General features: G+C 39.1%; 1 protein-coding gene across 1 annotated transcript; it reads right to left on the bottom strand.

The window, feature by feature from the left end:
- Window positions 1-672: 672 nt before the first annotated feature.
- LOC113111983 (proline-rich protein 12-like) lies at window positions 673-26,987 on the bottom strand. Its single transcript, XM_026277291.1, has 15 exons — window positions 25,934-26,987; window positions 23,297-23,454; window positions 15,363-15,524; window positions 10,057-14,573; window positions 8,491-8,676; window positions 7,714-8,404; window positions 6,603-7,087; window positions 6,374-6,490; window positions 5,954-6,087; window positions 4,806-5,236; window positions 3,929-4,048; window positions 3,731-3,828; window positions 3,364-3,495; window positions 1,957-2,052; window positions 673-1,868 (listed from the first exon to the last, which is right to left on the bottom strand). The coding sequence occupies exons 1-15, from the start codon at window positions 26,014-26,016 to the stop codon at window positions 1,731-1,733; spliced, it is 7,548 nt and encodes a 2,515-aa protein (XP_026133076.1). The 5' UTR covers window positions 26,017-26,987; the 3' UTR covers window positions 673-1,730.

Genomic DNA, 26,987 nt, shown 5'->3' with positions numbered 1-26,987 from the left:
CATGAACTTTTATTTTGGATGATATTAATCGTTTGACAGCACTATATATATAAAAACCAGGACAAGCCTATTTGTATTTCATGTTATGAATAGTTACCATATTATGATCATCAAAACAAAACTGTCCTCCTTCTCAATCTGTCTATGAAACTAAGAATGTAAAGGTCATTAAGGTCATGAAAAATGCAATATAACCCAGTGGCAATGTACTTTTTGACTTGGCATATTTGCTAGTTTATGTCAATTGTAGGTCAGAGTTGTACTTTCTTGTTATACTTTTGGAAAATATTCCAAACCACTTCTGACTATCATCAGAAAAGGCGACTTTTGAAGTTCCTGGCTGGAAATACCCTGCTGCAATGGTAAGGAACTGAAGATATAGAGAAGAGAAGATATAGAGAACATATGATGTGCAGAACAACAGAAATAATAAACAACAACAACAGGAAAAAGAGGAACTGTAATGAAGTCATGGCCAAAGTTCAAGAAAAAGTACAAACCTCTGCATTTAGTCGTTTAGGGAAGAAAGTTCGGTTGAAGCCAAAAACATTTTCAAAAGATCAGACTTCAGTGTGATTATTAAACTGGTCAGTCACATCAGTTCGCTTCCAGAGAAGGGAGACTTCTCACCCTAAACCCGAGGAGAAAAGCAGCGTCTCATCCCACACAATGTAGTCGTTGATGGTTTTATTTGTTTGTCAAATACAGGGATAGTCCTTGTACAGAAGAACCGGGAGATTTTTGTCAAGAGCTGTACAATATATACACAAAGGCTTTAGTTTTGAAAGAAGCACAGTATTAGATTGTTCCAAAATAATACTCAGAATACAGACAAAAAAAACAACTAATTTTCATTTTAAATAGTACTAATACATAATCCCTCCCTAATGGGAACCAGATGCTTAGCTCTCGCTTTCAATTCTGTTTATTTTCTCTGTAGAATGCACTGCGATAATACCGTTTGCGTAGCTTGATTAATTGTTCTACTCTGTCTTTCTCTTCTCTTTCTGTAACAGATAAAACCGATAATACATTTTCCATGGTATCTACCCACCTTGGATGAGCAAAAAGGAAGACAGCTCAGAATGTGGCATTTATAACATCTGAAGGAGCATTATTTGAACCGTTTTTATATGAAGCATCACTGGTTTGTATTGTATGTGCGCACACCTGTTAAAAATGTCTTTATAAATAATAAAAATGTCATCACATGTTGTTGCACGCATCATCTTCCCGCGACTGCTTTCCCATCAGCGCTCGTTTATAAAACAGAACCGTCTCTCTCTTCTTCTCTCGCTCTAGTTTAAGAAAAAAAACACATTTTTGTCTTAAAAAATTATTCATGTAAAATTCAGTCTCAAACTTCCTCCTAGTGTCGTCGCCAGGCGAACTCCTCCTGTCAGTAATTCCCACAATCCCAAAGTATAAAGACTCCCCGCAGTATATTCCTTCAACCGTAGCTCTGTGTACCATTTCCTTCGGATTCAGTGAAAATTCGGTTAAATCGGATCTCAGTTTGGTCACATCCATTTGCCTGAACGTCCAGGAGAGATCCTGCATTTTTACAGGCGTCTGTAAAGAGTTAATAAAGTTACTGTCTCCTCTCTTGTCGCCGTTTAAAAGAACGATTTCTGTAAGGAGGAGGAGGAGGACAGGAGAGCTAGGCAACAATAAACCCAGCTTCTTTGTACATCGAGGCCTCCTTGATTCCTCAACGTTTCTCCGTTGTCTTAAGCTTTGGTGCTGCTGAGGGTCATCAGCTCTAAGAAGGAGTTGAAGAGCGTCTCCAGCCAGCTCTGATTGGCCATGCACTGCTGAACAACTTCCTCTTGTCCGGGATCTTCTGAGGCCTGCTCTATAGTGTTCGTCTGAAAGAAAAGACAGAGTATTTCACTGAAGATTTGCATGGCGCTTGTTTGCTACAGCTGCTTATGGGAAATGCAGTTCAATGCTTACCTCTTTCTTACAGTGTAAGAAGGTATGATATTTATAATGATGCAGAGAGTGGTAGAGACTGTAGAGTCGACATGTTTCTGCTGATAACTTGAGGTCCTGGAGGAGACAGGAAGGGTGACATGTTAGTTCATCTTTTATCCTTTCTACACAGTCACTGTTAATTATATAAAAAAAAAAATTGCATGTATTTAATTATATGATATGCTGTTTATGTTCTGTTTCTCTACAAGTAAGCTAAAAAAAGATACTATTACACGTATATGTATATTATTAGTTAATAAAGCAAACTAAATAATTTAAATTTATGAATAATATAATTTTGCATCACCATTTATTGACTAATAAAATACACTACCATTGAAAATCTAGGGTTGCTAAGAAAATATTTTTGCACACCATGGCTGCATGTTTTTTTTTTTTTTTTTTGAAACAGTAAAAATAGTAAAAGTTAACAATAATAATGTGAAATATTATTACAATGTAAAATAACTGTTCTATATTTGATCATATTTTAAAATGTAATTTACGCCTGTGATAAAAACCTGAATTTTCAGAATAGCTACCCCAGACTTCAGTGTCACATGACCCTTCAGAAATCATTCTGATATGCTGATTCGCTGCTCAAGAAACATTTCGGATCAATCCTCAATTTGAAAACAGCTGTGCTGCTATATATTTTTGTGGAAACAGCGACACATATTTTCTGGAATTTTCACTTTTGATTAATATAATGCAGCCTTGATGAATAAAAGCTTTATATATATATGTATAAATAATAATAAATGAAATCAAATCAAGAATAAATTGACAGCACTATAATTGTGAGTGTAGTTGCATCTGTTCAAAGGTGCATTTTTATTCATTAACTTGGGTTAAACTAATTTTACTTTGTTGGATCAGCAGCTATGCTAATGATGTCTGTATTTTGTTTCTATGTTTCGCCACGGGATTACATCTAGGATTTAAACATCTAGGGGATTACAACTAGGATTTAAACAAGCTCCAGTCTGGATCCAGAACACCTGAGAAGAGATGATGCTGACCCTCAGAGGACCCCAGATGATGCTACCTTGAATCAACAAACAGAACTAACAATTATTGCTAAATGTGTGACTGAATCATATAATAACTTAATTAATAATACTGATAGTTCATCGTCTAGCTGACTACGTCTTGTATTATTATTATTTTTATTTTTTCTAAAATCCTGTCAAATGTGCACAAACTACTAGCTACTACTAAATATTGTAGAAACATAATTTTCTGTAAAGTTGCTTTGTAACGATTTATTTTGTAAAAAGCGCTATACAAATAAACTTGAATATTCATTCTATTTCAGAATGAAGGGGCAGGGCTGTGAAGCTGCCATAATCAAACCAGATTCAGAAAAAAAAATGTTTTGTTGACCTGTGGTTTGGGAACACTCTTTTTAATGCGGTTCAGCGTTTTGCGGTTGTAGCATTCACCACTCAGTCTGACCCTCACTGTCCCCGAGTCCAGGGGCTCCGCTGTTATCTGAGGGAACGTGTGAAGAGCTTCCTGTGCAGCAAAGACACAAGGGACGGTCCTTAAATGTAGCTTTTAAAATGTTAAAGTCGTCATTTAAATTTGAAAGGAATCTGTGACTTGAGTTAGCATACATGAGAAAATGTAAATGCTGTAAAAGTATAAAAAAATCTGATATTCGATTTAAGTGTTATGAAACAGAAACTGAGCAGTTGAATAGAAAAGAAAAAAAGAAATCAAGCAAGCAAAAAAATATAAGGTGAAGTACCTGGTGCTGAGAGTTGATGCTGACTCTTTTCAAAAGCTTCCTCTTCTGCTCACTCAGAAGGCTGTCGATCTTGCGCATCGGAGGAAGATAGAGCTCGTCTGAAACAAGCAGTAATGCAGGAGATGGGTGAGTCTGATCGCACGTTCTGATGATGAGAGAGCGCTACGGTCAGTTCGGGAGGAAATCACATTCGCTTACCTTCTGTGTCCTCTAGAGCCTGAATCATGTCCGGGTCGAGTGCTGTACTGACCAGCATCTCCACGTAGCTCCGGTACATCTCACGCATTGCTCGTGTGTTCAGGCCCACTTTCACCGAGACTGCCGGACAGACACACATCAATAACTGCACACTGCATACTCACTGAAAAGTCATTTTGCATTCAAACTGCACTCGAACAAGTCACATTTCACCTGAAAATCCCCCCCAAAATATTATTTATTTTACACAAAAAAATCAAGCATATATTTTACATTTTTCAGACAGTATTTTCATGAAAATCAATGCCTTCAGCAATTTCTCCTCCAATAAATTTTGATTACAGTAATGAACATTTTGTTTTTAAATCTTTCCATTATTCTTGATGTTTCTTAGAAAAAATTGTCTGTAATGCATTTTTTGCATTTTGCTTAATGTTTTATTAATATCTGCATATACATCAAGAGCAAAAAATAAAAACTAGGTGAAATTATTTATAATTAAATGTTCAGATTATGAAAATAAGTATAACTTAAAAAAATCAAGCAAATAATGTCACAATGCAACAAACTATATATTTTATTTTAGGGGCTTTAAATTTTATGTATGTTAATTAGTCTATTATAATTTTGTATGTTGTTATAATATAAATGGTATAAAATAAATAATATAAGAGTTGAACCGAAGTTGAACTGACCTGAGCTTTTTATTCTTTTCTATGCAAAACATAATTTCCTTTTTTGTCTGGGTAAAATATAATAAATGAATATAGTTTCAGCTGTCTTATTGATAAAATAAAAATACAGATTTAAGATGACTGTGACTGTTTTCTGTCAATTTTTCACAAATGCACGCCTTACACATTAAAAGTAAACTCACTTTCATCCTCACTTGCTGATGAGTCTGAGTCTGAGGACGAGGGGACCTCCTTCAGCCACATCCTGCGCTTCTTGGGCGGAGGTTCGGCCTTCACCTTTGGCGGCTGAGGTTTGGCAGAGCGTTCAGTCTTCTTCTCCTGTCCACCGCCCCTCTTCTCCTTCCCTCGTTCTGTCAACGCTGCCCGTTTCTCAGGCTTCTGGGGTGGCGGCGGCGGAGGAGAAGCTTTCTTCTCTTTTTCTTTCTCTTTCTTCTCTTCCTTCTGCTTGGTTTTAAGCACTTTTTCTTTTTCCCGCTGTTCCTTTGGCCGAATGTTGTTCTTCTCACGGGTTTCCCGCGACTCCTTAATCTTCTCTCTGTCTCTCTCTGTCCTCTCTAAGGGAGTCTGGTTGTTGGGGGGTGGCGCTAACTTAGGGAGTGGTTGAGAATGTCTCCTAAAAAGAAAAAAAAAACACCTTTATCAAGCATATCAACAGTACAAACATTCAAACTACACTACCCTAGATGGATAAACATTAAGAGCCATCAAATGTAACCATATCAGCATCCACACCAACATATGACAGCATGCTCAAGCGCTTTAGGTTTTGCTGGATTCTGATAGGCTGTCAATGTTTTTATCATTCATCTCCTGGGAAAAAAGTGATTCCAGTGATACTGTTCATCTGTTTCCTTGTTTTTATAACTGTGGAGTGGATTTCCCTGTTCTCATAAAATTTGTAGGATTGTTATACTTTTCAGTGCAAACATCTGAAATCTGAAAAATGCTGCCTTCACATGTACAAACGATGAGGGAACAAGGTTTGCTATCTAACATTTGTACAATATCCTGTCAATGAAGATGCCTGCATCTGCTGGCTTTTAAAGAGATACATTTGCCTATGATTTCTCACAATCCTGTGTATGCAATTTAATGGCTGGTGTAAAAAAAAATCAATATTGCTGGAAAAAAGTACATTTGGAAGCTGGAAAGATTTAAGTAACAGTATCAATAAAGCTCATTCGAATCTGTTTTAGATCATTAGGCATAGTTCATTGGTGCCTTGGTAGTCTGAACCCTTGTTAAGGAGATGCCTTCATACTCAAATGTTGTCTGTGAAGTCACTGTCTCATTGATTTGACAAGACAGCAAGATAAAGGGGTCGAAATACCTCAGGTTGACAGTAGGTCTGTGCCAGGGCTTACAGGAACAGACCCTCACATAGTCTTTTTTGTTTATGTTTTCCAGAAACTTCACATACAGCCGCTGGTAGCGCTTTTTAGCATCCCCGAAGAAACCCAGATACTGAGAGGAAGCAGAGGAGAAGGGGACAAAAGAGGACATTAGAAACTCACAGTGACACAAAATTCACCTCATACAAATGCAAAAACAAAACAAAGCACAGAATCACCCTTCACTTAAAGGGACAGGTCCATCAGACAAAAATAGAAAGTCTGCTCATTCTGAAAATGAATAGTAACATTACCAGTAGAAACTTTGTGATGCTTGCCAGCACTAATAAATAAACAGTAGAAACAGCCGAAACATTCTGTGCAGCTTTTCACAAATGATGTGATCGGTCATGACTCACATTACTAGTGGCACAAAACTGTCTCTGTCCATCTTTAATCTCGGGGGAAAACTTCTGGAGCAGAGCTTTCTGTACACGCCAAATGGGAGGAGGCTCTCTTCCTGTCTGCAGGGCCAACTAGTGAGAGACACACCAGATTAAACCTACATACCACATCGCAAACAATACATTATTGTATAATACACATGCTGGCAAAGATCTAAACGAGAAACTGAATGCACTGATGTACCTTCAGACTCCTGATGTCCTCAATCCGCACCACAAACTCATCCCTCTCTCTGAAAATACCCTCGCCTCCGCTCTCACTCTCATCCTCATCAGTCTCACCAACAATGGCAGCACCGCTCTGTTTCTGTGCTAAGTGCAATGGTAAAATCTGAGGCGCAGGGGGCTCTTCAGGAGAGGCGGGCTCTGTGATGGATTCCTGTACCGGAGGTGGACTGGGCGAAGGTGGGCTGGAGGATAGAGGAGGCTCTGCAGGAGGAGGAGAGAGGACAGGCACAGAGGAAGCCTCAGGACTGGGTCGAGGCGAGGACTGATGTAGTGGTGATTTCTGAGAGGGGGAAAGATTGTCCTCCTTTTGAGGAAGCGGAGAGGGAAGGGGGAGGGGCGGAAGAGGTGATGGCGAGGAGGTGGAGGAGGGAGAAGGGGATGATGGGGAAACTGGAGGGAGAGACGGGGGAGCTTGGGCTTCGATAGCTTCTTTGGGTGAGTCTGCAAGAGAGAAGAATACTCTTAAATGTTCAGCTTTCCACAGTGTCTTAATAATGACTTATTTTAAATGGATAGTTCACCCAAAAATGAACATTCTGTCATTAATTACTCACTCTCACGTCGTTACAAAACCCATAAAACCTTCACTCCTTCACTAATTAGGATATTTTTGATGAAATCCAGGAGCTTTCTGACCCTCCATAGATAGCAAGAAAACTACTACAAGGCCCAGAAACATAATTGTAACATCATTAAAATAGTCAATGTGACATCTTAATTTTATGAAGCTACGAGAATACTTTTTTGCGTGCAAAGAAAACAAAAATAACAACACTCCACCGCCATTTACGGTCAGTACCACAACACATATGTGAGTATCTGACTGGAAGAGAAGAAACTGTTGCATAAAGTCATTATTTTTGTTTTCTTTGCACACAAAAGTAATCTTGTAGCTTCAGAAAATTATAGTTACATGTCTTTATTATAATTCTGGACCTGGAACTTGCTAGTTTCCTTGCTGTTGATTCTGGGTTAGAGAAAGCTCTCGGATTCCATCAAAAATATCTTAATTTGTGTTCCAAAGGACAACTTTCATTATTATCCTACTTTCCAAAAATTACCCTCACCTCCAAATTCGGTGACACTCAGCTGCTCCATATCTGGGACTTTCTCCTTTTCTTCCTCGTCTTGCTTCACAATCTCGTCTACATCCCTCAATTTCTCTTCCATTTCTTCTTCCTGCTCTTCTCTTTGCAATCTTGCAGGCTCAACAGAGTGGGTTTGGGCATTTGAGGGTGGGTGTGTATGCAGTGGTGGTTGAGGGCTGAGGACTGGTGGCTGCTGTGTTGGTGTCAGTGGTTCCAGAGGAGGTGGAGGAGGGGGTGGTGGAAGTGAAGGAGGCTGCATTGAGGAGTTGAGCTGAGGAGTGTCATACAGAGCAGAGATTGCAGAGGAGATGCTCTTTTGCAGGTCCTGGTTCTTTCCGACGGAGTCCTCCTCATCGGACGAGAAGGAGGGCAATGTTTCGAGGTTCCTTTTCAGCTCTTCATCCAAGCGTTTGCATGGGCTAGGACAGCCACCCAAAGACAGTCCTCCATCACTTTCACCATCTCCATATCCAGACACGGCTGCAGCAGCTGGGGGAGGTGGCGGTTGAGGGGATAATGGGCGAATGCCTCCACTTTTCCCAGGAGACGCATCTTCATTTCCAGCGCTGTCAGCTGAGCCCGTTGACATTCCTGATGGCCTTTTTCCAGATTTAAGAAAATCTAGAAATGAGGCAACAAAGCCAGTCTTCTCCGAGTCTTTGTCTTCCAACTAATAGTAGAGTACAGATTTTATCGTTAGATAAAAAAACATAAAAAACATGCTCACAAACACTTGTTTACACTGCATTCTCATACCTCTTGGGATTTTGACTTTTTGTCTTGAGGTCTGTTCATGTCAGGCACTCCGGGAGTCCCAGGGCTCAATCCTAAAGAAGGTGCTGAACCAAGGGAGCCATCAGAGAGAGCCGGATCAGTGCCAGACAAGGAGTCTGTCCGCAACAAGGCATCAGAAGATGACATGGTTCCAATAGGAAGTTTAATCTAATAAAGGGAAACAAGACATTACAGAAAATAACGTAATGTTTTCAAAGCAGTTGTCCCATCATTCAAGAACTATTAGTAGGGGCCTATGATCTCAATTTTATTGTTCCCCAAATTTCATTTTAGCTTTTTCCAAATTCCCTTTTTTCCGTTTTAATTTTTGTGGATTACGTTTTTTCCATTTAAAATTTTCTAGACTCTATTTTAATGGTTAAATTTCATATTATTAATAAAAAGGCTTTGAGTCTCGTACCGGCAGGGATTGTTGGTGGGGGGATTGAATGTACAGCGCTCTTTCTCACCTTCAATACCAAGACTGAACCCCCAACTGCTCCCTGTGAGCCACAGCAAAAAATGGCTGCCCATTGATCTGGGTGTGTGTTCACTGCTGTGTGTGTTCACTACTGTGTGTGTGCACTTTGGATGGGACAAATGCAGAGCATTAATTTTTAATATGAGTCACCATACTTGGCCACATTTCCCTTTCAATACTTTTTTCTCCCAAATTCAGTTAATTCAAATAAATAATATACAATAATCTATTAATATTAATAACTAGTAAAAAATAATCATAAATAAGCATTTGTAATTTGTAAAGCATTATTTTTCAGAAATACGGTGTTGCGTATTTATGTTTTTCTAGTAAATTTTCTGGTAAATATTCCTAAAAAATGAATGTCTCAATAACAGTTTTATTATTAGTAGCAGTACTATAATCACATTAATAGTGATAAATAACCAAACTTTTATTTTGATTTTCTCAGAATAAATGGCCAAATGCTCCTGAAGTGACTCTCAAAGCAGTTACAGTAATTATGTTTGTGTACTCATATATTAAAGATGGCAGCAGCTAAAAAAAATACAAGTGTAATGTAGTGCGGCATTCATTCAAACAGAGACACGCAGAACATCCTGGATTCAAATTTAAAAAGTATTTTTGCCGAATAATATTCACTGACCCTAGTCCATATTGCAATTTGATTTAAGTATGCTGACCTACTTTTGATTTAACTGTCTAACATTTTGCAAATTCCATGGTGTTCCACTTCATACAGTAAATTCCATTTTTATAAATTGATTTTGTGATAACGTCACTATACTAGGAATGCACTGATAATAACATTCTGGCAGACACTAATAAGCAAGTAATTATTTTAACGTTATGGCTCATAGAGGGAAATGAGCATGTAATATAAAATTTTAAATACTGAACAATTCTTTACAACAACAACAAAAAAAAACTACCACTTTTGCTTGATAACTGATATGGTCCCAATATATTGTCTTCATCTTCAACTATGGTTTTTTTAATTCTCAACAACCTCTCTCAAATTTTTAGGAATATATTTTAAAGTTATTTTTAACATTTTAACAGCTTACCTTGATGGGTTTGATTGGCTCTTGATGCTGTGGCTGCTGCTGAGATTGGTGATGCATTTGCTGCTGCATGTGTTGCTGATACATCTGATTTTGGTCTTTATTGGCCATCTCCATGTCCATCATAGATTCATCCCGTCTACCTCTGCCTCTTCCTCTTCCTCTGCCTCTGCCTCTTTCAGGAACATATCCTGTTCCATACTCTCCCATCATACCCCTAGAGTGGTGAGGTTCTGGCAATGGGCGTATACGTGGTCGTCCACGTGGCCTTGGAGGTCCTTCTCGTTTAGGCTTTGTGGGCTTCCTGCCTCTTTTCTTCGGTCCATCTTGAGGCATTAACTGCGGAGGGGGACCAAGAGATGGGTATCCAAAATCTAGATCACCCATGAGAGGGCTTAAGGTTCCTCCACCCACACCACTTGATTTGCGACAACTGGACACGAGGTCTGGTATCAGATCAGGAAGTCTGCTTCGGCTGTTGAGGCGAATGTCAGCAGGGACATCTGCCTTATCCTCATCATCTTCAAATTCATATTCCTGTGCATAGCTCTTCTTGGGCAAGGAGTTTGGATCAGGTCTTTCCTTCAGTAGATGGAAGGAACTTGACTTTAGGAGCTTCTTTGGGCGAGAGGAACAGAAGATGGGAGAGGTCAGACCCCCAGATCCAGACCCAGATCCCCCAGTACCTCCCATTTTGGCACCAGATGCCTCCCCCACTGTTCCAGTTGTCCCCATTCCAAGGCCAGCTGGTTGAGATTGGATCAGTCCAAGCTGCTCTGTGTTGACTGTAGATGGGAGCTCATGAGTCTTCAAGGAGTCAAGATCCAAATGCATGGTTCCATTGTCATGTTCCGAAAGATCATGGCAATATTGTCCATACCCTTGGTCACTGTGATGGCCAAGCATATCGTAACTTGGACCTGTATTGTCTCCTCCTCCAGGTGTTGTTTTAATTCCTTCCATTCCTTCCTGCACTGTTTGGCCAGGTGCAACCCCATCTTGACCCTGCCCAGTTCCTCCTGAGCAAGTGGATTTGTACTCCTCCGGACAGAACATATCCTCCATTCCAGGAAAGAATGAGCGGTCCTCATCTGGGAGAAGAGCATCAGGAAAGCAGATGGATGTTAAAGGAACAAACCTCTGGCTATGTTGGCTTTGATTTTGGTTTTGATTTGATTTCACTGCTGAATTTCTGGTGTCAAATTGGGCTTCACCCTGATGCTGCTCAAGTTGAGGTTGTGGAATCTGGGAGGTATGAGAGGGGTGAGACTGTTCCTGTTGCTGAGAAGCTGCTGAGGAGGCCTGTGGAGGAAGGTGATGATGTCTCTGCTGATTAGGATGGGAGGGGTGAGGGTGTTGATGGTGGGAGTTAGGATGTTGAGGGCCTTGTGACGATTGTTGCTGTTGGTGGTGATGGTGGGATAGGTGGTGTCCATGTGAAGCTGTCGATAAACTCATGTCTGGTTCAGGAAGATATGAGTGTATCTCGGAGGCATGGTGCTGCGCTTGGTGGTGAGATGAAAGTCTTTGCTGCTCCTGTGATTGACGCCTTTCTACACTTCCTGCATTTCCTGTTCCAGAATTTCCCCTGCTTCCTTCACCTCCTGTCCTCTCATCCACCATTGCTTCCTCTTGGCTAGATGTCCGAGAGAGGGAATGCTCCAGCATGTCTAGTGAAGACTTAGGGCGGCTCTGGTCTTGCTGCTGGGTACCATGACCATAATGACCAGCTGCTTCCATAGCCTGGGACTGAAGCTGGAGTTGGAGCTGGGATGTCTGGGGCTGGGAATGGGTCTCTGCTGACACAACTCCCCCAGTGGCTTCCATAAGGGCCTGCTGGCTTACAGAATGCTGCTGTTGCTGAGCGTCTATCTTACTGCGGGTGTGGGACAACACAGACTGCAACAAATGAGGGGGTTGGTGAGACTGGTCAGTGGGCGAGTCCATAAGCGACTGTGACTGAGAGTGACGTTGTTGCTGCTGTGGTTGTTGTTGATGTTGTTGTGGATGTGACTGATGATGTTGAGTTTGCTGCTGATGTGCCTGTTGATGTTGATGGTGGTGTTGCTGCACATCTGGTGTCTTGCGTATGTAAGTCATATCTCCTGAATCTTGAGGCTTTTTCTGAAGATCCATGTGTGGGTGAGAGTGCAGGTGTGGGTGGGTGGGTGTATGTGGAGTGTGTTGATGGTGGGAGGTGGAGTGTTGTGGAATGGAGTGTTGGGAATACGGATCACCCTGCCCATAATGCACTACTGATCCCAGAGAATCATGATGATGGTGAGGATGGGAATGTGTTTGATCTGAACTCCCTTGTCCTCCATCACTTACAGTTCTATTGCTCTTCTGCTGTGGTTGTTGTTGATGTGGTTGTTTATGCTGCTGTTGTTGCTGCTGCTGATGTTGCTGTTGATGCTGTTGTTGTTGGTGCTGTTGCTGTTTCTTTAGGGACATCTCCAACTGACCGTCCAGTCCAGCTCCACTCCCTGTGCCAGAGACAGCAGCATTAGAGGTGGCACTATGTGTTCGAATAACACTCTGAAGGTGGTACCTCTCCTCAGAGCTTTTGCTCATCTCATAAGCAAGCCCCTTATTTCCATCCTGAGCTGGAAGGACTGGAGGCTGCTGGGTAGGCTGTGAGGAATGATGGCTCTGAGGAGCATGATGATGGGATGCTTGAGGAGCAGGACTCTGGGCTTGAAGAAGGTGTTGGATGAGGAAATCATCATCTACATCATCATCCTGTTGTGACCTAGACTCTGTTACACCAAGCATGTTGTTATTAGACTTTGTTTTGGGAGGAGCAGAGGGGTGGTAGGGTTGTGATCGAGGTCCTCTAGTGTCAGGGTACCCTTGTGGAGAAGGCAGAAATGAAGGCGAGAGAACGGAAGATAGATATTTGTTGGATCCTGCTCCAACAGGTGACTGGGCAGGTCGTGACGGTGCAGGAGAATGCAAACCAGGGTGGATGATTCCAGAATTGCTAGATGGAGATGGGCTTGAATCTGGAATGTGGTAAGATCCACCACCTCCTCCACCTCCCACGCTACCGCTGCCTCCAGTTCCTGTACTGCCTCCACTACTACTACCACCAGTTGTTCCACCACTTGCTCCTGACCTAAGAAGAGCAGGTGAGTGTCCTGATGCACCATAACCCATTGAGGGACTTCCAGCACCCGCTAAGGATGGTGGCAGAGACCCATAACCTGAATCAGTACCATATACTGATTCGGCTGAAAATGACTGACTTCCCAAATTCCCATACCCTTTAGCCACTCCAGAGGTCCTAGCTGAAGGAAGATCATGAGTCTGTGGAGAATTGAATCCCCCATATGACTGGGAAAGGTGTGATGGGGGAGGCTGACTTGGAGAGAAAGACTGGGGTTGTGGCTGAGGGGGAGTCTGGCCTGTTAGACCACTCGATGACTTGACTGGAGCCACTGGGGACCCATAGCCCGAGAGGCACGACTTGGGAAGGGTTTGCTGGGTGGAATTAGAGGAGCTCTGATTGGGCTGGGAATGTGACTGTGATGCAGAGGGTACAGTCGGGGTTGGTGGCTGTTGTCGAGAGGATGCAGAAGCAGAAGTGGAGGTAGGAATGGAATTAGACTGACGAGCACTTGCAGATGCAGAAGAGGAGGAAGAGGAGGAAGATGAGGATGAAGCAGAAGAGGCAGAGGGTGGTGTGTGGGGGGTTCTGGAAGAGGATGCAGAAGAGGAGTAACCACTACTCGAACTGCTCTTAGTCCCCTTTCCAGCCCCACCAGAGGATGAGGATGAAGAGGAGCCATAAGAAGGTTGGATTATCGGTCTGTACTGTTCAGTCCTGGGGGAGGGTTTATGGTCTGAGGAAGGACTGTGTTCACCTAGGGGACTACAAGAGAGGCCAGCATGGCGAGTATGAGTGGCTTGCTGATATCCTGACACCCCACAGCTAAGGTAGTGCTGAAGCGGGTGGGGAGTAGATGAGGGTGCTTGTGCTGGAGAGGGACGTTGGTAGTGTTTAATTACACTGTCTTGTCTTGGTATTGTCCGCTCTTGGGATGTTGGCTGAGGTGGAGCAGGGGTAGAGGAAAACACAGAGGCACTGTACAACTGGGAGGACTGGTCTTGAAGCTGAGAGGACAACAAGTTGAACTGATGAGAAGATAAATGGCGGGCAGAAACTGAGGCTGCAGAGGATGCTTGAGCAGATGTCACCCCACCCCCAGTTGGATCATGACTTCCACGGTAAGCTGCAGCTGCACCCTGTGATGACAACAGGCGGTCAAAGCCCAGACTTGACTGAGAAGGCGTCTTGATGTGGAGTAAAGGATCATGGGGTGACAGGAGGCCATTGGAGGTGGGGCTGAAAGTGGGCGTGTCCTGTAAGGACAATGAGGGGGTCACACCAGGAAAGGACCGCCCTGAGAATGGCGCTGGGTGCTGATAGGCAGACAAAGCAGAAGAGGATGAAAAGGATCCAGATCCAGGAAGAGCACCAGAGATGAAAAGCTCTGCAGGGGCAGGAGTGTGCATGGCTAAAATTTGGAGAGAGAAAAAAACACAAAGAAAAGACAAAAGCTAAGGCTATGAAAACACATACTAAAATAATAGTTTAAAAAAACATAATGAGTGCAAAGGCAATGCTGGTTTTCAACATCTGTGCATGTGGAGTCATTACAAGAGCCAATAAATATTTTTTAAAGGGGTGCTATTATGCTTTTTCAGTGTTCAGCTAGTGTTCCCAGGAGAGACGAGCTTAGAGTGGTTACAATCATCCAGGTTTAAATCATACTCAAATTGATTTGATTTTGACACAATATTTAAACTGAAGCTCACACCAGGCAGCTTTGGTAAGAGGCAGGACATTTCCCGACCAGGCGCCAGGGGCTGTCAATCAAAACACACACTGGCCCAGCTAACCAATCATAGCACATCTCGTATTCCAGAAGGCGGGCCTTCATTTGATACAGGAACTATTCAAGCCGTTCATGCCAGACTGGGGAGAGAGGTTTTGTAATAATGTAAAATAAGTGAAAAATAATGTTTTTCGAACAACCTAGTATGAAAGCCTGTTCTAGTACAACCCCAAAACAAAATTAAGACTTTGGAAAAGAGCATAATAGGACCCCTTTAATATGTGGCTTACAAGTTATTGCTTTGGCTACAGTGTTGTCAGTGCTGGCTGAATGCACTTACAGTTTACCAGCATTTCCTCCATACATTTAACATATCTGATGCAAATAGTGACTGTGCATGCTTGATCTGATCCTTATCAAATATCAAATTTTGTGCAAACTTCATATAACTCCGTAAGCTAAGCTTACCGGTCTGCCATGATGGAGTGCGAAACTGAGATAGAAGGGATGAGGCAGAGGGAGGCGGCTGTGGACCCCGGGACTCTAGTGCAGATATAAGGTTCATAACCGATGGATCTGGGCCTGATGGACTTGCATGGTGCAGCCCAGCATCAAAAAGTCCAGACAGGCCTATGAAAACCAGACATATGGAAAAACAAAGCATGTAATGAGCACATTTAGTAAACAAAGCAGCTATTCTATAGAAAAGATATATGTGAACCTGGACCACAAAACCAGTCACAAATAGTGCAGGTATATTTGTAGCAATTACCAAAAATCATTAGGATATTAATTAAAGATCATGTTCCATTAAAATATTTTGTTAATTTCCTACCATAAATATATTAAAACTTCATTTTTGATTAGTAATATGCATTCCTAAGGGCTTCATTTGGATACCTTTAAAGGCGATTTTCTCAATATTTAGATTTGTTTGCACCATCAGATTTCAGAAATTCAAATAGATGTATCTCGGCCTAATGTTTACCTATCCTAACAAACCATACATCAATGGAAATTTTATTTATTCAGATGATGTATAAATCTCAATTTTGAAAAATTGACATTTAAGAAATGTTTTGTGGTCCAGTGTCACATATCCTCTTAATAAGGGACATCAAATGTATGGGTGCATCAGTAAAAAGTCAATACAACAACAAAAATATAAATGTAACAATAGTAGTCTCTCTACTAACTGTGTAATACAAAATATTATGCTTTCAAATGATCACGTCTTATGTACATACTTGGTCAAAACACTTGTCTTTGCAGAGTACTGATATAAACACAATGGATTTGGTCAATGTAAACAGACCTGCTTCTCATTCGAAACTCTTACAGCAGTTATTCATACATACTAATATATTATATTTTTTAGTCATGCAGTGCAGACTACTTTTCTTTAGTTTCTTATTGCATTTGATAACTTTTTAGATACTTGTTATATACTCGAAAACTACAAGCTAGGGCAATAAATCAATAAAAAATAATTATATTTAACGCAAATTAAGAGAAAACTGAATTAATGACTTTATTCAACAATTTGTGGAGGAGACAAATTGTTGAATGAAGTCATTATTTTTGTTTTCTTTGCATACAAAAAGTATTCTCCTAGCTTCATGAAATTACGGTTGAACCCCTGATGTCACACGGATTACTTTACCGATCTCCTTGCAAAGTTTCAGGACGTTGATCATGTTATTTACATTGCTGTCTATGGGAGGCTCAGAATATATCAAACATATCCTAATTTGTTTTCCAAAGATGAACAGAGGTCTTATGGGTTTGGAACTACATGAGGGTGAGTAATTAATGACAGAATTTTAAAGCTGCGGTAGGTAACTTTTGACGCTCTAGCGGTTAATAAACAGAACTGCTTGCGTCTTGCGGAAGAACATCGTAGCCGGAACTACTTCCCTCTGTTTATGTCTATGAAGAATCACAAAGGTACTGGGTTACTCCGCCGCGGTACCCCCGAAGCAATCTAAAATAGTCTGAATATAAACACTTATTATAGGTGCACCCTAGTGATTCAGGACAAGCTAAAAACACGGTTTGGAAAATGGATTCATGGTGTACTCGCTTATTATATACATTTTTCTACATTTTGAACACAAACAAAGTTACGGACCGCAGCTCTGATTGGTTATTTTTTACCGGGAGCGATGGAGTTTCTGCAAATGGCAATAGCACACTGGGAGGAGCCAGAGGAGCTTGATTTTTTCACAGATTATCTGTCTCATATTCTACTGTGAGGACATAACGACAGGTTTCACAAATATGTAAAAAATATATTTTTTACAAAAGTTACCTACAGCAGCTTTAATTTTGGGGTGAACTAACCCATTAAACAGCGCTGTGAGATCCAGTTTAAAGCACTTGAATTCAGCGAACAAAACAAATGACTGTGATTTTAAAGGGTTAGTTCACCCAAAAATCTAAATTATGTAATTAATAACTCACCCTCATGTTGTTCCAAACCCGTGAGACCTCCGTTTATCTTTGGAACACAGTTTAAGATATTTTAAATTTAGTCCGAGAGATCTCAATGCCTCCACTGAAACTGTGTGTACGGCAGTGTTGGGTAAGTTACTCAAAAAAAGTAATCCACTACAAATTACTAATTACTGCTGTAAAATTGTAATTTGATTAAATTACTGATTACTGCATGTAAAAAGTAATCAGATTACTAATTACTTTACTTTCAAGTTACTTTGAAAACCTATTAAGGAAAAAAACTACAAACAAAGTGAAACTTAATTTAATATTGACTGAAAAATATTACAGAAATATGAAAACAGCAACTTGAATTAAAGATCCAATGCATTTCTATAACTTAGCATTCTTAACATAAACTTGCTTAACAATGAAAACTGTAGTCTTTTTAAATGTATCTACAGTATGTCTTAACTAGGCCTACATATGGGCTGTCATTCCAAGGAAGCTTCTATTATTACAAGTCCAGATGTCTGCAGTTGTGGAGACATATTCCAAACGCTCGAATGTTTTTTTAAATTCATACTCCATATCCGCATAGGACTGTCACTTTTCGTTCGAAAATCGATTGCACAAACGATAGGACGAACCAAAAAAAGTTTTGAAAATGAAAATAGGGGATCGATTTTGACCAAACTATTAATTTAAAAATAATTAAGCAATTAAAAAAATATAGATGTAAAAAAAAAACTCCTGTTGGGGCTTAATTTATATCATCTTACGCGGGCTCGGGCTTGCGCTCCGGTTTGTGAGGTAAATGAGCGGTCATGTGATGTGTTTCGATTAGCGCGAGAAAGATGTGAAATGGATGCTGAGTAGATGCAACGGAGGCTTGCCTCCAGCGAAAATACGTTTTGGTTGCACCAGCAACTAAAGCAAAGTTCTGGGGTGTGGAAAAGTTTTGACCATGTTTATAATGAGAATAATACAGTGGATTCATTCATTTTCCTCCACAAAAACATGTAGACCTAGCCTAATCTCTGTGAGTAAAGGTTTTTCAAATGATAACTATATATCCACTAAGGCTTAAATGCATAATGTGGACAGAGTATTTACGCTAATGTTGGCATTATTCTTTTATTAAATGTCAGCTGATATGTGGAGAAGCAAACCCGGCGGAGCCTTTATCTTAGTTTCGTTATTGCCAAATACTCATCTTAATTTAAAATTTATCTTAATTTAATCTGTTAAAAAAAGACTCGTTTTTATTGGTGCGTTGGTCTAGTTATAGGCCAAATGAGTCTATGTCTATTTAGAGTGCTGAGATGTTACGATGTTACAGATGACTTATTTTATTTCTTTATTCCAACTTCCAAGTGGCCTAGTCTATGTTAGTTATGAATAAATTATGTTAAACATGTATAAATGACTCATTGTTGACAAAAGGCAAAAGAGCTGTGTGTGTATGCGCACATCTGAATGTAGGGCTGCAAACGGGTTCGGGCTTTTAAAAAGCTGTCAATCAAAATGTACTTCTCTGGCTCGGGCCGAAACCTGTCGAGCTCGGGTCCTGTCGGGCCTAACTTTTAAGGCCCAATTACAGCTCTAATGCCAATAAATAATAAATATTGCTGACTCGTTTCCAAGCGCTCTCTTTACGTTAGTCCGATATGTGGCGTTGAAAAAGGAAACGTCTTTTTTTTAGACATGGAAAATCGATTTTACAATCGATTCAATGAACACTTATGTCTTAAAAATCGAAAATGCTTTTTACACAAAAGTGACAGCCCTATATCCGCATAGCATTTATCTAGATACCTTGCAAATGTCTTTCGGTCCTGCAAGGGTACAGAGCTGTCCGTCACGGGTATCATCGTAAGCAAGTCTCTTAAAATGACTGCGATTCCACAGTCGACAAGGGCAGCATTTCCTCCACCACACACGCTGCTACAGCTCTTCACCTGTCCAAAAGTTACCTTCCCTCCCGATCTTGAACAAAAATCTCCGTCCATTTTAACAGCACGAGTTCTCCAGTAATTCATTAAAGCACATGCTCAATAGCTGAGGCAGCCGCCCCAAAACGTGATTAGAAATGCATTTTAATTTATTTAATTTAATATTTTTTCTTACCAATACATTTGTAACGCAAGTAACTTAATTTTATTGACATCAGTAACTGTAATCAAATTACATTTATTTCAAATGTAATGAGTTACATTACTGCATTGTACATTACTTTGTAATGGCATAACTTGCTTGAAAGGACTTTGGTACGGTCTACTGTCCATGTCCAGAAAGGTAAGAAAAACATCTTCAAAGTAGTCCATGTGACATCAGAGTAGGGCTGGATGATTATGGCCTAAAATCAAAACCTCGATTAATTGAACATTTTAACTCGATTACGATTAATGAACGATTATTTTGTTTGGGTTTTTTTTTTTTTTTTTGCTCTTATAGTTCACTGACAAGATTTGTATTGTAAATATGATTGACTATCAGCAGTTATTTTATCTATGTTCGTAACATTTCTTACTAGGGTTGGGTATCGTTTGATTCCAATAAGATAACAAATCCAATATAAAAAAAATTAAGTCAAACATAAAACACTGCAAGAGGAATTTTGCCTGTGATTAAAAAAAACATCATAGCAAAAACAACTAGATTAATATAAATTTCAAATATTAAAGTGTTAAAGACAAGTAATAAGATAGGTCAGTAATAAGAAAGGAACAAACAAATAAATTAGCCATATCATAAACAAATACAACTTAACTAAATTTCAGGTACAGAAACTGTAATTAAAAGTTTAAAAACACTGCATAGTTTTCTTTTTATAAATAAAATAAAGATTAATCAAGTAAAGTTATTAAATATATTCAGTCAAGATCAGTGAATGATTTTCTTTTGTTCTTTGATTAACATTAATGACAGACAGTGCGTTTATTAGGCTGTTGTCTCTTTAAGCAAAAATACTGTACATGTGTATTTTCTTTCTCATTGGTTTACGTTCACGTAAGACAAAAACGGCTGTGTTTATGATGATATACTACAGTAGTTTTCTGTATCATAGTTTCGACTCGGAACAACCTTTTCTACAGTTAAAATACACAGAACAGTCCGAGAACGGACACAAACTGGGAACCCGCAACGCGACCGCCGACCGCTGCTCTCTGTGCACGCGCTTGTGCTTCTTGTGCGCTGCACACAAACATGCTATAATAAGTTCAGCGCAGACAACTAGTTTCTGTATTCCTCTGTGCGCGCGATCTTCATAGCTACTGTTTATATGAGTGTTCGTGCCACAATGCAGCTGCGTGAACATGGGAGCTCGAAATAATAATACACACCCGATCGTCTCATCGCTTAAATGCTCAACGCTCGCGTGCCACCACTATGTGTTGAACCGGCGTTCACGTGTTTTGCTTTTATGGCACTGACGGGAGAGCAGAGTCATGTGGTTACACATGCGCTAGTATGCTTTTAAGGGGGAAGTGTTAACAGGATTAAAAAAACTAAATAACCGATGTGGAAAAATCATTAGAGATTATGTATTTCGGTTTTGATTATTTTTCGATTAATCGTCCAGTCCTACATCAGAGGGTCAGTTAGAATTTTTTGAAGCATTGAAAATACATTTTGGTCCAAAAATAGCAAAAAACTACGACTTTATTCAGCATTGTCTTCTCTTTCGGGTCTGTTGTGAGCGCATTCACTGCAGTTTAGTGATGTCCGGTTCGCGAACGAATCATTCGATGTAACGGACCTTCTTGAACCAGTTCACCAAATCAAACTGAATTGTTTTAAATGGTTCGCATCTCCAGTACGCATTAATCCACAAATTACTTAAGCTGTTAACTTTTTTAAAGTGGCTGACACTCCAATATCCAACCAATATCCCGGAGTAATTCATTTACTCAAACAGTACATCACTCTAATTTGCAGATTATCAATATAATTATTAATATTAAAACAGTTTTCAGGATTCTCTGATGAATAGAAAGATCCAAAGATCAACATTTATCTGAAATAAAAAGCTTTTGTAATATTATAAACACCATTCTATTCAAAAGCATGGAGTCAGTATGATTTATTAAGAAATTTTCTTTTATTTAGCAAGGGTGCTTTAAACTGATCAAAGTGATAATAAGACATTTATAATGTTAAAAAAGATTTCTATTTCAGATAAATGCTGTTCTTCTGAACTTTCTATTCATCAAAGAAACCTGAAATTCAACTCTACTAATACTCAACTAATAAATTATTTTTGAGCAGCAAATCAGAATATAAGTATGATTTCTGAAGGATCATGTGACTGGAGTAATGATGATACAAATACAGCCTTGAAATCAGAGGAATAAATTATATTTAAAAATGTTTTTTTCAAATAGAAAAGTTATTTTAAATAGTAAAAATATTTTAAATTGTTACTGTTTTTGCAGTTTTTTGGATCAAATAAATGCAGGCTTGGTGAGCATAAGAGAATTCTTTAAAAACAATACAATTCTTACTGTTCAAAAACTTTGGATTGGTTGTGTATGTTACCCTATATTTTTATATATTAATATTAATATTAGATTAAAGATATTAATATTAATTAGGTGAGTCTGAGAGGATCACTTAACAGTGATTTCACATTTCTTGTTTGTATGAAGGCTAAATACAAATAAAAGGTGATCATTAATTTATTTGTGCTGGGGGTTTTTTCTTTCTAAATTTGTATATGCTTTTCATTTTTCATAAGTTTGTATGCACAGACATCTTTTGTGGGCGTTCTTGGCCGTTTTTACTAGGCTTTTTTTTAAGTGTTCATATCGATATTGGAATTATATCGCATCAACCGAAATTAAGAAATATGTCAGGATATAAATTTTGGCTATGTCGTCCAGCCCTAAATTGCAGTTGCATTTTTTTAAGCTATAGTATTTAGATTATGGTTTCTCATACAAATACCTAAAAACCATATATTTATATTTAACTAAGTTATTGAGGTGCTATATGTGTGGTTTTAACTGTGATCATCAGGATTTAAACGCATGCTACTATGGAAGACCAATGATTGATTTAAAAAAAAAACATCAGAATAATTTAATGAAACCATATAAATATGAGCTTGCTATAATATTTACAGAAGTTGCTGATTTTGATAATGAACAAAAATTTGCATCTGCTTCCTACTTCCAGCTACTACTAATATCAAATGTGCATTTCTAAGAGGCAAAAAAGTATTATTATATATAACCTGTCTCTTGATTTGAAATAATATCACTCTTTAGAACATGCACTAAAACTAAGAATTGTTTTTTTTAATCTGCCTTTAAACTTTAAACGAAATAATGATTTGATATTTATCATGATAATAAGCAATATCATTTATTTGCCCATACTACTGTAAGCACTGTTTAATTCATTTTTTTTTTATCTTTGTTTATCAATTGCTTGTAATTTTTGTTTCGTTATTTTATTACCATTTGTTTACTTGCTTTCAATAACTAGCCTAATTGCTTAAATTAATATTTAACTTTTAAAATGATTTTGCTTGAATATTTGGATGACATTGGCATGGACCACTGAAATTTTAGTACGATGTGTGACAAGACTAGTGCTGACTTACAAATCCTTTGTGGCAAATCAATCATGGTAGTTGGAAGTTAACACATAACTCTATAATAAAAGCTACAATTGGGCACATTGTGCTTCAAAACCTCAGGAATGCAGTGCATCTTCCTATGCGTAGTGTCACGACCATCGAAAATGAACTACCAAACCAGTACGCATCAACATTTTCTGGGCTTGCTGTGATCAACAAATTTCTGTGATCAGTTTATCTGATCATAAATCAATGGCAACATCAATATATGTTCAGCATACATAGATATTCCACAAGTTCTGTGATTCTATACACGTCAACATGATACGAAAAAACCAAACCAGATGTTTGAACGTCAAGTCAGAGTAATGTCACTCACCCAGGCTCCTTCCAGCTGCACCCCAGGCCCCACCCTGGCCAGATCCTCCAGGATGGTGATTGGTAGCATAACCCTGCAGGGGATGGGGAGTGGCGTAGGCTTGGCGATGAAGAAGTTCAGACTCTGGATGTGTTGATCTAGAGCTGCCGTACACCAAGCTGATGAACCAGAGATCAACAGGGACTGGGAGTTAGTCATCAACGATGCTTGAAGCAAGTGTTAACGTTATTTAACAGTTTGCATTTTTCCTGTGGTAATCTCTGTACAGTAAACTAGTGCATAACCAAGCTCGTTAACAGCAATATTTAAGTAGCAATTTTGTAAGGGGTATTACACTGACTGGTGTACTTGTAATTCAACTCTATTAGGTTTTTGTAATTTCTAATTGGTACAAAATTCATAATTTTAAACAAATAATCTTGTAAAATTCATAATCTGTAATAAGCGTGGATTATATAATAAATCACAGCACACAATGTGTTAAGTGCATTATGAGAAAAAAAGTGGCTTTTATTAATGTTTATTTGTTGTAGAACTCAAAAAGAACAGTCATCCAGCTTTTATAATCTGCTGTTATGTTATTTAATACATAGATTTGTAATATATAATTGTAATATACAACAAAATTGCACTATTAGTTTAGTATTGATGTATTGTTATTATGATGGTAGCAGACAACTATCATTTTCATTATTATTATTGTTATTTTCTATTGTTATTATAAAACTGTGATTTAAAAATATAATAGGGTATGGTTATATTTTATATGATTATTATAAATAATGAGACATATTAGAATGTTTATGATAATGAGGATTATTATATTGTATTATTGTGTCTATTGAGATGGTCCTATTGTTATTGGGTATTTGTAAATAAATATTATAATATGACAAAAATGACAATGGCAGCAACCATATGGTGTAATAAATGGGAATGAATTTAGGGTGGGGGCAAATTATGTTCTACTTCTTTCCACTCCCTTTCAAGCAAGTATTATATGTGCAAATATGTGTGTGAATGTGTGTAACATAATTGTATGTGAGATAAACTGTTCTATGTTTCTATGCATGTACATTAATATATATATATATATATATATATATATATATATATATATATATATATATATATATATATATATATATATATATTAAAATATAAACAATAATATAAAATATCTGACATAATTACTTAATCTAATATTTACATATCTGGAGCTGAAACATCCCAACTTATCTTTACCTTATCTATTAATAACTGTGGACATCTCATTAAAATTACTTCTCAGATAGCTTTTTGAGATATTGAATTTATACACAAACACACAAAAAATTTACAAATCCTAATTTGAACTGCATGTCATCAAAACCTGCACAATAATATTCTTAAAAAATGTTTTGTTGTAAATGTATCCTATATTCCAAATGATTAACATTGTTATTCTTTTTCTTATTATTATATTTAGATTCTGTGGGCTGTACAACAGAAACGTGGTCATTTAATCTTAAACTTATTATGGAGATTTTCTCATTCATTCTCCTTCTCAGATATTACGAAGACTATATAATAAATCACCTGGACAGCATTTTTGAGATATTAAATTATACTTACAAATAAAACAAATGAATGTTATATGACAAATGAAATACATCCCATCAGACATCAGCCACTGTCATGCTATATAAAGGACTATTCTATATTGTTAATAACTTGTTTCGTGAATAGTACTGGCTTTTATTATTATTATTATCTCGTCACTGTTATATCTTCGAACTGTAAGTCGTCATGTACGTTAAGTAAATTACTTTTTAATCGAAAATATTAAAATGCAACACTAATTATGATCATTTAATAAAAATAAGAAACAATGCGTTGTTTATTTTGTTGACTAGAATTCACGTCTTGGTGTGTGACAGGGAGCTTAGCATTGGAGGCTAACTCGTTAGCAGCGCAGCTCGCTTCACGGATGTCTCAACGGAAACGATGGGCGTTTTTATCATTTTTCTCTGGCCTGAAGTAAAACCTAACATAGGTTCCAGATACAATTTTTTTTTAGATCAATACCAGGCCCACATGCGACAATAGCATGATGAGGTTAGCTAGCGTCAGCTGAAGGGGAGGTTAGCTCCTCATCATCAGAGGCCGCGTAGCATTGTTTCCACGATTTCTAAACCAACGAGGAATGTTTTTCAACAAAACGCTAATATCGCACACGTGCATTTCCAACGAAAATGCTACGTTTAATTCTGGCATGGCGTGTTTTAATCAACGGGAGCGTTTAAACGGTTGCAAATATAAGCGGATCGCGTTTTTTAGCGATCTTTGCTCGGTGGGCTTGACCCTAAATGAATCTACGAGGGGGTCTGTACTAAAATCGTGCGAGCAGACTTCACCCCGCCCCCCACCTTTTTTCTTCCCTCTCCTCCCCAAACCGCACATTAGTCCATCAATCACACTTGAATTTGCAAAGCTGCAATCCCTCGCTTATTTGAATAACAATGGCTACACTAATACCTTCTGACATCCTACGCAAATGCATCGTCAGAGTCAGATGCAAATGCACGGGTTTGCACGGTGTGTTTTGTCCCGAACAGCGGACATGATTCTGTGTTTTCAGCATGGCTGCATGCTCACCTCGCTTTGGCCGATCTCTCGTAGCTCCATCCGGCTCCTGCGCCCAGATCACCGAAGCCAGCTCCCGGGTAATTTCTGTCCATCGCTCCGCAGTAACGCGCGGCTGGATGCGAGCGAACGGTTTCGGTGCAAAACTCTCTTCTGCACAGCAAGATCGCGCCGCCGTTGTCAGTTTTTAATCATTCTTCCTGGTCAGAGACGACTCGCGAGAGTCCATACGAGTGAAAAATAGCATATTGAAAAAAAGGGAGAGGGAAATGGAGGGGAGGAGGAGATGAGTGCGTGATAGAGGGGGTGTTCACCGACCACCTCCGAAGAAATAACTCACCTCCTTTTCAGCCTTATCTCGTTTAAAACCAGATCAAGTAATGCCATGCTCCTGGCACGCTGCGAGGAATTCGGTTTGACCGATAAATTACCGATGGACGCATATGACCGTATACGTCCTTTCCCTTGTTTCTCCTCCCCTTACTTTACTTGTATGAAATATGCAATGTGCATCGACCGTTAAACGCCTGCTAACGTTACATTACGCATGCAACAATATTGCAAGCGAATTTTGAGAATAATAGCACGCGCTACATTTAAATTCCACCCACAGCTAGTAGCGCGAGCTAAGTAAGTTAGCCCTGTGTCGACGCATCAAAATAAGATGGTGCTGCTGATGTGTTTTCGGTCGAATCCCGATCCTTTTCCCTTCGCTCGCTTGCGCTTTGCGTGCGACTCAACGGCGTCTTAAAGCAACGCCGCGCGCAGATCCCGCACGGTTCGCTTGAACGTCGAGCTCGAGGCCTCCCTTTTTCATAATATTAGTCATTTTCCTCAGAAGACGCCATTTTTGAAGGCGGCTGGTTCTCTCTCTTCTCCCTCCCCTCTGTCTCTCTCATGCTCTGGTCCACCTCACCTCCTCGAACAGAAGCTGTTCCCGGAACACATTGCTCTCTCTCTTATTCGAGAATGGTCAGAGACTAGAGAAGGGGGAGACAGATGCACGATGTCTGGCCTTCAAGTGAACAGAGCGTCATTATTGTGGGCTTCGTGTTGTTGCTGTGGT

This window comes from Carassius auratus, chromosome 12, assembly GCF_003368295.1.
Source record: "Carassius auratus strain Wakin chromosome 12, ASM336829v1, whole genome shotgun sequence".
NCBI classification, from domain to species: domain Eukaryota; kingdom Metazoa; phylum Chordata; class Actinopteri; order Cypriniformes; family Cyprinidae; genus Carassius; species Carassius auratus.
Note: the sequence above shows the minus strand (reverse complement) of the source record. Positions and strands in the feature narration are given on the sequence as shown.

Excerpts from the sequence above, each read along its gene's own strand:
- LOC113111983 (XM_026277291.1), bottom strand. The coding sequence starts at position 26,016 with ATGGACAGAAATTACCCGGGAGCTGGCTTCGGTGATCTGGGCGCAGGA. Across the intron at positions 8,405-8,490 it reads AAAAGTCAAAATCCCAAGAG|TTGGAAGACAAAGACTCGGA; the intron begins GTATGAGAATGC and ends CTCTACTATTAG. Across the intron at positions 5,237-5,953 it reads AGACCTACTGTCAACCTGAG|GAGACATTCTCAACCACTCC; the intron begins GTATTTCGACCC and ends TTTTCTTTTTAG.